The sequence below is a fragment of the Chanodichthys erythropterus genome, chromosome 12 (genome assembly GCF_024489055.1).
Source record: "Chanodichthys erythropterus isolate Z2021 chromosome 12, ASM2448905v1, whole genome shotgun sequence".
NCBI lineage: Eukaryota > Metazoa > Chordata > Actinopteri > Cypriniformes > Xenocyprididae > Chanodichthys > Chanodichthys erythropterus.
In genome coordinates, this window is record NC_090232.1 from 321,109 (window position 1) to 330,576 (window position 9,468).

General features: G+C 41.1%; 1 protein-coding gene across 1 annotated transcript; it reads right to left on the reverse strand.

Annotated features, from left to right (window-relative positions):
- Nucleotides 1-2,959: 2,959 nt before the first annotated feature.
- Nucleotides 2,960-9,057, reverse strand: wfikkn1 (WAP, follistatin/kazal, immunoglobulin, kunitz and netrin domain containing 1). The gene is made up of 2 exons (XM_067402669.1): nucleotides 8,447-9,057; nucleotides 2,960-4,999 (listed from the first exon to the last, which is right to left on the reverse strand). Exons 1-2 carry the CDS (start codon nucleotides 8,624-8,626, stop codon nucleotides 3,479-3,481), a joined length of 1,701 nt encoding a protein of 566 aa, XP_067258770.1. The 5' UTR covers nucleotides 8,627-9,057; the 3' UTR covers nucleotides 2,960-3,478.
- Between the last annotated feature and the right edge of the window lie 411 nt (nucleotides 9,058-9,468).

The window sequence follows — 9,468 nt, forward strand, 5'->3', positions numbered from 1 at the left end:
CATTAAGTCATGGTGTTTGCAATCATACTCATCACATAGGAACCTCTATCTGACCTGATCATCATGTTAGAGTACATGTCCACATCACAGGAAGGGTGTATTAAACACACACACACACACGGATGTTATTTAACAAGTTCTCAATCTTGTACAGTGGGGAAAATAATGATCCCCTGCTGATTTTGTAAGTTTGACCGCTTACAAAGAAATGAAGTGTCTATATTTTTTATGGTAGGTTTATTTTAACATATAGAGACAGAATATCAACAAAAAATCCAGAAAAAACACATTATATAAAGGTTATAAATTTACTGAAATAAGTATTTGATCCCCTACACACCAGCAAGAATTCTGGCTCCCACAGATTGGTTACGGGCCCAAGAGGAACACAGATCAGTCCCGTCACTTTAAGAAATTACTCCTAATGCCAGCTCTTTATTAGTATAAAAGTCTGAATCCTCCATTGCAACATCTCCACCACAATGGGCAAGACCAAAGAGCTGTCAAAGGACACCAGGACCATCAGCAAGAAGCTTGGTGAGAAGAAGATGATTATTTTTATTAGATCATCTAACGTCTGTGCTTGCCAAAAAGGGTTTCTTCACCAAGTTTTGCTTGGGGATCAAATAGTTATTCTGTCTCTATCCATTAAAATAAACCTACCATAAAAATAATACACCTTTCGTTTCTTTGTAAGTGGTCAAAGTTACAGAATCAGCAGCGGATCAAATAATTATTTTCCCTACTGTATGTTGTATTGTTTGCGGAAATTAAGGTCATTTCAGGTGGACAAAACATTGATGTGCATGTTCTATAGATCCTATATTGAGTCACTGTTATCACTGTTGTGCTGGTTTAATTCTCTAAATGTGAAAAACAAGAATTGTCTTGAGAGGATTGTAAATCAGGGAAGTAAAATAACTGGGAATAAGCAGATGTCTATGGCCCAGTTATATCATAGACAGGTTCTGGGTAAAGCCCAAAGTATTTTACTAGATGATTCCCACCCAATGTACCATGACTATAACCTTCTCCCTTCTGGCAGGCGGTATAGAACTCCGATTAGTAACACAAATCGGTTTAGACATTCATTTATCCCCTCAGCGGTAAAGTTTTTAAATTTAAGGTGAGATTTTTTTAGGAAGGAAATGAACATTTAATGTTTGTATTGTGTTCTTGTTGTTTATGTGAAATGCTTGTGCTGCAACCAAATTGCCTTCAGGAAATGAATAAAGATGACCTGAACTGTGCATCAAAGATCCAGACAAACCTTAATACTCACACAGAGAAAGATAGATGACTGCAATAGAAAAATGGAGGGGAAAAAGCAGGTAAAAATGTTTTCAATGAAAGCCCAGCTAACAAAACATGTTTTAAGAGCATTTTTTCTAATGTTCCCATTATTAAAACATTATTTATTTATTTCAAATGTTCCCTGAAAACGTTTTTCTTGGTTATGCAAACATTAAGGAACATTCCATTTTATGATTCTTCAAACATTATGGGAACTTTACTTGTGAATGAAACAAGAACTAACATTTTACATTTATTCATTTAGCAGATGATTTTATCCAAATCAACTTACAAATGAGAACAAAAGAAGCAATCAAACGTGCTGTGACTAGTCCTAGTTAGTGGAGCAAAGTTTTTTTTTTTTGTTCTTTTTAAATAGATATATAGTATAGTAAGTGTTAGTGTTAATGGGTCAAGTGTTGACGAAAAAGATGCATCTTCATGTTGGGTTGCTTTGACACAATCTGCATTGTCAAAAGCGCTATATAAATACAGGTGACTTGACTTGACAAGCAGTTCTGTCTTTGCAAGGTTGGTCTTTATCCAGCAAGAAATGTCTGTCAGGCAGGCTGAAATGCGAGTAGCTACCGTGCCATCAGCACAGCAGTGATAGGAAAAGCCATATTTCTGAATGACAGATCCCAGAAGAGAAGTGGTCCAAGCACTGAGCCCTGAGGTACTCCAGTAGCAAGATGATGCGACCTAGACACCTCAACCCTGAAGGACCTACCTGAGAGACAAGACTTGAACCACTGGAGTGCGGTTCCTGTTATAACTTCATCATGAAGGTACACAGGAGGATCTGGTGGTTAATTGTGTCAAAAGCAGCAGACTGATCCAACAAGATAAACATATCAGAAATAAATTCATGTTTTTGTACTAATGTTTTCAGAACATTATTAAAGTCAATAAACAAAAGTTCAGTTAGTGTTATTGGAAGAATGTCATTTATAACTTTGAGCCAACCTTTCCAGGACGTTCCCTGTTAACTGGTTCAGCATAGTGATCATGTTGACCCTCAGAAACAGAGCAGTGATTTTCAACTTCAGAAATATTTGTGCTGCCGGTAATCTGATCATTATTATTCGAGCAGTGTAATTATGCTGCTGTTGCCAACTAATTTATTTAAAAATATGCACATCTTGTAACTTGGTATATTAAACATTTTTATTGAAAAGTCTTGTGAAAAAAACAAAAACTTTCTTTTGGCTGTCACTTTTTCTGTAGAGTAACATTTTTATTGTTTAAAACAATTATTAATTACAGAAATCAAATAAACTCATTATAAGAAATATGCAACAGAAAAAAAAAATCTTTACAATAAGTTTCATCATTAGTTAACAACATTAGTTAACATGAACTAATAATGAACTGCACTTCTACAGCATTCATTAATCATTGTTAATGTTAATTTCAACATTTACTAATACATTATTAAAATGAAGAACACTGTGAACTAACATGAACAAACAATGAACAACTGTATTTTTATTAATAACTGTATATTTTATTAATAAATGTATTGCTCATGCTTAGTTCATGTTAGTCAATTCATTAATGTTGACAAATTAACCTTATTGTAAAGAGTCAACAAAAAACAAAACAAAACAAACAACAACAACAACAAAACAATAAATAAAAAAAGCAATACTTTACTGTTGGGATATTTAAGGAAATGTTGACTCAAAAACACAGTTCTGTCACCATTTATTCACCTGTAAGACTTTCTTTCTTCTATGGAGCACAAAAGTAGATTTATGAGAAACAGTCACTGTGAGGGTCACGCTCCAAAAGCCTCTATAAGCACAATGAAAGTATCATAACAGTGGTCCATATGACTTGTGTGCTGTTTTTCAAGTTATCTGCAGTCACCATATATTGTTTCGTGTAAGGAACAGACTGAAATGTATTCACTATTCTCAGAAAATCGTTCCCTTCACCATTCAGATCTGGCACATTCATGATAACGAGATCAACAGATAAAGAGATGACACTCTGCACACTTTGTTGGTTTTCATGTGTACCATCAGCAAGGCAGATCCGAGGAACATGAGGAACATTATGTGAGACCTAGTCTTGAGCTTAAAGATCACAGTGTAGCACATACAGTAAAAATATATATATATATATGCATGTATAGTGTGTGTGTCCTCCAACTGAATCCGGATCATGCTACACCTCCAGATCAGTTCTGGAGTCTCTGCAGCATCTCACAAGTCTTCTTGTCCAGAACCTCGTGGATCTTCTTCAGGCGTCGATCAGATATGGGTCTGACGTAACTGTCGGGGAGAATCACGGCCGTGCCGTCCTGCACCTCGCCCATGACCAGCAGGGGGAGCTGGTGGTGCTGTGTGATATTGGGGCAGGGGCAGCTCCAGTCCATACGCGCCAGCAGCACCTCCAGGTGTTGCGTATTAAAGAGCTGCAGGCCCATCTTCTCATCACGCAGGACCTGCTGCAGATGGAATCGAGCGATTCCCGAGTCCAGCTCCTCGATTAGTTCGGTGAGCCGTCCGACGATGGCAAAGTCACTGCGGCAAAGACTCGCCACCATCTTTCCTCTCGGCCGGCAGTTTTTACACGGACTGCGCTTTGGCTGCGGGCAGCTGGCTTCGCATTCTTTCCGCGTGCGGAAGTTGTTCTTGTTTCCATGGCAGCCGCCGTAAGCGAATGCCATGCACTGCTTCATGAGGCCGTTGTAGGCCCAGCGAGCCTCCCAGTGCTTACAGGGTCCCTGAACGGCGGGCAGCGAGCACACCCCCAGCCCCTCGCGCTGACACGATGCCCGGCACTCCTCGTACGTCTCGAAGCGGTTGCGGCCGCCCTCGCAGCCTCCGTGCGCAAACGCGTGGCAGGAGCCCCGGGCCGCGTCGTAGAACCAGTCTACTCGCTTCTCGCCGCACTCGCCCCGCTCCACGGGCGCCAAGCAGTCGGCCGGCGAGAACGGGCGCCCCAACGGCAAGCCTGCCTCAGCGTCGTCGAAGAAGTCCTCGTTGTCACGTCTGACGACGGAAAGCGGGTAATCGGCTCGCAGCACGCCAGCAGAGTTCCGCGCGATGCAGCTGTAGATTCCGGTGTCCCACATCTGGGCGTTATACACCACCAGCTGGCCGATGTTGGTTATGACGACGTTCCCATACATCTGGTCCGGCCGCATGACGATCCGCTCATGCACCTCGGACTGCTTCTCCCAGGTGACGTCGGGCTTCGGGTGGCCAATCACGTCGCAGTGAAAGCTGGCCGTTCCGCCCAGGTAAATGACCTGGTGCTGTGGGTTGGAGTAGAGGGTGGGTGGAAAGGGCTCGATGTCGTCAGTGGTGGATGTGGGTTGAGCCGTGGTGTCCTGCGGCAGGGGGCTGGCGTTCGGCCCGGACAGGTGATAACGGCAGGTGACCACGGCGAGCGTGACGCCCTGAATGCAGGCCTCCGCGTCCATGTAGCAGCGGTTGAAATACGTGAGGCCGTCGGAGGCACACGTGAAGCTGGGTTCGCTCTCGCAGCGGTCCTGACATTTGCATACCGGCTGCCCCTCCCACACGTCGCACACCGCCCCCTGCTGGCTGCACACGAACTCGTCGCAGCTGGCCACGTCTCCTGCCGGAACACCCGCCCCCGACTGGCCGTCATCGCCGTCAGAGAAACGGGACGCCACGCAGCTCAGCAGGCCGCACACGTTAGTGCAGCACTTCTCAAAGGCGGCGCAATCCTGCAGAAACACAAACACGAGTTTCAATTAACTTTCAATTAAGTTTTTTTTCAGTTGCTAACATACTTTTGTCCATCCTATAGTCACATTTTCAAAACTCTAAACACATTTAGCACAACATCCGTCTGTTGTGGCCACACCATTAACACAATTCATGTCGTTTTCACACAAAATGCAGTCGATTAACACGTTTCTAAAATGCTTAAAATTTATTTTCATATAACCTTACCCCAAACCAAAATCATGGATCTTTCTCATCTTATTTGTAAATGCTCAAACACAACAAGTCAGAAATGAAGACCCAATGTTACAATCATTAACTATATTATAAAACCTCTACTTTTGCAACAACAGCAGCTCAAAAGTATTGAATATATATATATATATATATAAAACAAATACTGAAACAACTGATAAGCATTTTAATTAGCAGATCCCTGAAAGACTGAGAAATAGCAGATTCCAGTCTCAGCTGAGGCATAGTCAGTGTTGAAGATCTTTCATTTCATGGACACACAGTAAAATAGGACTCTTTGAAGCGGATTTGTTCAGTGTGTATGAAGAACAACACAGAGGAGCAAAAAAACAAAAACAAATGTCTGGGAAAGAGAGAAGAATAGATGAAGGAGGAGAGGAGAAGTTGGATCAGGAGAAGGGAGAAGAGGAGGAGGAAGAATGTGTGCTGGATTGTGCATCTCTGTTGTTTCCCCCTTACACATGTGGAACCTATGGAAGCTTATTCCTGAAAATAAAACAAGCTAATTGTCTTTTTATCTCACAATTCTGACTTTTCTCTCAGTTCCTATAGTTTATACATCACCATTCTGAGGGGGGAAAGTCAGAATTGTGAGATATAAACTTACAATTGCAAATAAATACATAAACAAACAAACAAACAAATGGAATTGTCACAATTACCTTTTATACTTTTTTATTCTGTTGTGGAAAATAAGCTTCAGCAGTAACCACAGGCCATCTATGTTGGATTTGTTGTTGATCAATGGCAGTAATTTCATGTTTTCATTTCAGTAAAAGCTTCATGTAAAGCTTGATTCCTCTACCACTGTTCCATATATGTGGTCTGTGTAGGGCACTAGCTACCAAGGGGACACCATCACACCCGCTATGGGACACCATCAACACCACACACCCAACCCCAGAAAGAGATTTCAACCAACTGCAGTTCTGCATTGGGGACCTGTTTGAGCAATTCTGTTTCTTTCTTCTTCTTTGTTCTACTGCACATTCTTTATTTGTCTATGAAGTAATAACTCATTCACTTTTAGATAGTTGCTATGTTGCCAAGAACGCACACATTCATCACTCAACCAGAAATGTAACGGCTTACATGCATTATACTTTTACTGTAGTAAAAGGAAACTGAATTTTAAAAACTATGGATTTCATTTTTTCTGTAGGTAGAACTGAAACATGACAGTAATGCAGTTTTCATAATGTCATCATCTGTTAGTATTTTGACAGTCATTGCTTTGATTGACAACATGTTCATGTTGGACAGAAAACTAATGCTAGTGTTTGACAGAACGACTCAGGTTTGCTGTGTTTTGATAGAGTTAGTATGTGTTGAAAAAGGTTTTTAGCAATTTACAGTTTTTTACAGATGCTAGGACACATTTCTCAATACTTAGGTCACTTTTGAAATCTGTCCTTGTTTTACACAAGAAAACATTGTATAATGCTACATGTTGTTAGTGTGTTTTAGGTCATTGTTTTGTGGGTGACAAAGTGTGTTTGTCGGCTGTCAACCTTTGCTAGTGTTCTGGAAGAATGAGTTGATTTGAGTCCTGAATACAGTGTTTTGGTAGTTGTGGTACATTTTGAGTGTGAAATGAACTGCTGTGCCAAGATGAAAGTTGGTTAGGAGAACTGTGTGAAGAGTTTCGCAAAAGTGACCTTAGTATTGAGAAATGTGTCCTAGTGTCTGTAAAAAACTGTAAAATGCAGAGTTTGTGTTTATATAACAAAAGATGGTTTGGGGCAGAAAATTAACTGTTTGGCTAATTGTGTGATGTTGCTGTGTTAAGAGTTTAGAAAAAGTACTTTATGTATTGGTAAACGCTTGTTAGCAATTAAAAAACAAAACGAGCTATTGCACATATATCCAACTTTATCCCTATACATACTTGTTAAGAGAAATTTGGACTACTACATAACAAATCTCGAATATATAAACTAACTGATCAGTCAACTCTAAACAGACTTTTAGGGTCATTAAAAAACACTGTGGTGTGGCCAGTGACCGTGACGCAATAGTGCCATTTACAATCTTGCTTACTGCGGACTGAAGGACACAAGCCATCATCGGTGCTCTGCTACAGTTTTCCAGTCAAACAAAATGCCAGACCACAAAAAATTACATCATTCTTAGAATTTTGACACGCTTAAGACTAAAATTTTACTCTGAGCGGCTTCATTCATGTTGTCCTTCAGTCAGACACAACATCTTAAAAATCATATATAAGAATGTTTGACAAAATCTTAAATCACTATAGTATGACATTCTTATATTTATTATATTATATTATATTATATTATATTATATTATATTATATTATATTATATTATATTAAATTATATTATATTATATTATATTATATTATATTGACGGGTAGGTTTAGGTATAGTTTAGGGAAGGACAATAGTAAATTGAGTCAACATATAAACATATATTCAACATATAGTCTCATATAAAAGATTTTGTCCTTGTGCGGTCCAAGTAAAGGATAAGTAAAGTAACACACACACACACACTCTGTCATGTTTTGTCAACACACCATAAGCGACACGACATTACTGACCAACACCAAAGATCTAGTTCACCCAAAAGTGATTTCTGGCATCTTTTAATCACAATGAACTGACAATTAAAAAATGACTTGACTTTTGCTCTGAAGATGAAGTCGTAACGTCACGAGGGTGAGTGAACTGAGTTTGGATTTGGAATAATGCAGATATTCTCAAAACAGCTCAGACTGATTTAGCTCTTCTCTAATGCAGTGCAGATCTTCAACACAGCCTCACACATATCAGTCTTTGATCAACAAACGCACACAGATGTGACACACGCTGAAAAACTGCAAATCTTGTTTTAAACTGAGCTAAAATTGCAAGCGACTTCCTGTCTGCATCTGAGAGTGTGAAAAGTGCAACACGTTTAATCTGCAGGGTGTGAATTCAGAAGAAGAGTTACGAAACCCCCGCAGATCTGAGTCAGTGTCGTTTCAAAATGCTGCTGTTCTTCTAACCTCCTGAGCACGGTTTCCACACTGTTTCTCGAGCAGCAAATCATCATATCAGAATGATTTCTGAAGGAGTAATGATGCTGAAAATTCAGCTTTGATCGCAGGAATGAACTGCATAAGTTAAACTCTGCTGATCTCAGTGATCTGCTGTTAGTGTTGTCAGAGAGCGTCTGTGTTTGTTCACCTGGTCAGTCTGGCATTCCCTCTCACAGGTGCTCTGCGCGTCCACCCACAGGTTCAGGTTGATGTGATTCGGACAGACGCCGGGATGATCCGGAGCGGCGGATCCGGCCGCAGCCGCGGGCCAGAAGCACATGAGGAGCAGAGAGCGGAGCGGAGATCCAGAGCTGCCGGAGAACCGCATGAGTGTGACGTCCAGACTGTCCAGATCCAGCACGAGTCAGTCTGTCCCGCGGGGGGTTTTACGAACGGCACGAACAACTGCACAAACGTCGTTAAGAGGTGAAAGAAGCTGGATCATCTCTTCTGTGAGCGTTCCCTGCGTTCTGACTGCTGTGAGGCTCCGGACACTCATGAAGCTCCTCTCTCAGGCTTTCATATGCAAAGCCCGCTGGGAAAGCAACTGAAGGCCAGTATCTGATGGGCTCTCTTTGTCCTGCACGGAGCCCCACGGCTTTCATTCGCTGACCACGGCCATGACCTTTGACCTGAGCGGGTCACGGCGCTCCAAACCTCCAGACTGAGCCCGGCTCTCACACAAGCCTGAGTTCAAAACACGCTCTGATTTATGAGCACTAGTTTTTTGGTGCGACTGGTGTGGAGTGTGAAAAGACTCGGTTTCTGCAAGTTTCTGCATCACTGATGAAGTGGAAACACACTGCGCTGAAGCGGTTCATGTCAGTTAATCCAGCTTCAGCTGAGCCAGAGCGAGTCCGGAGGGAAATGATTCCTCCGATCCGCTCGCTTCAGCCGGGGCTAAAGGACACTCACATACTGTAATATTATTACCTGCACTCAAAACTGAACTGAAGTGATCTGAATAATGACTCTATATTGTCTTCTGTAGAGCTGCTGAATCTGATCAATCTCTTATTTTCCTGTTTATTACCGTGGAGCTGCTTTGAAACAGTAAAACCTCTTGTCTTTTAGTTTTATCATTTATATCGAAATAAAACAATTTATTGTTTTATTGACATGCAATTTATGTCATACTACAACTGAAAAGTCATAATTATAAGTCATTTA

Coding starts and splice junctions, on each gene's coding strand:
- wfikkn1 (XM_067402669.1), bottom strand. CDS start 8,626: ATGCGGTTCTCCGGCAGCTCTGGATCTCCGCTCCGCTCTCTGCTCCTC. Junction 5,000..8,446: donor GGGAATGCCAGACTGACCAG/GTGAACAAACAC, acceptor GTGTTTCTGCAG/GATTGCGCCGCCTTTGAGAA.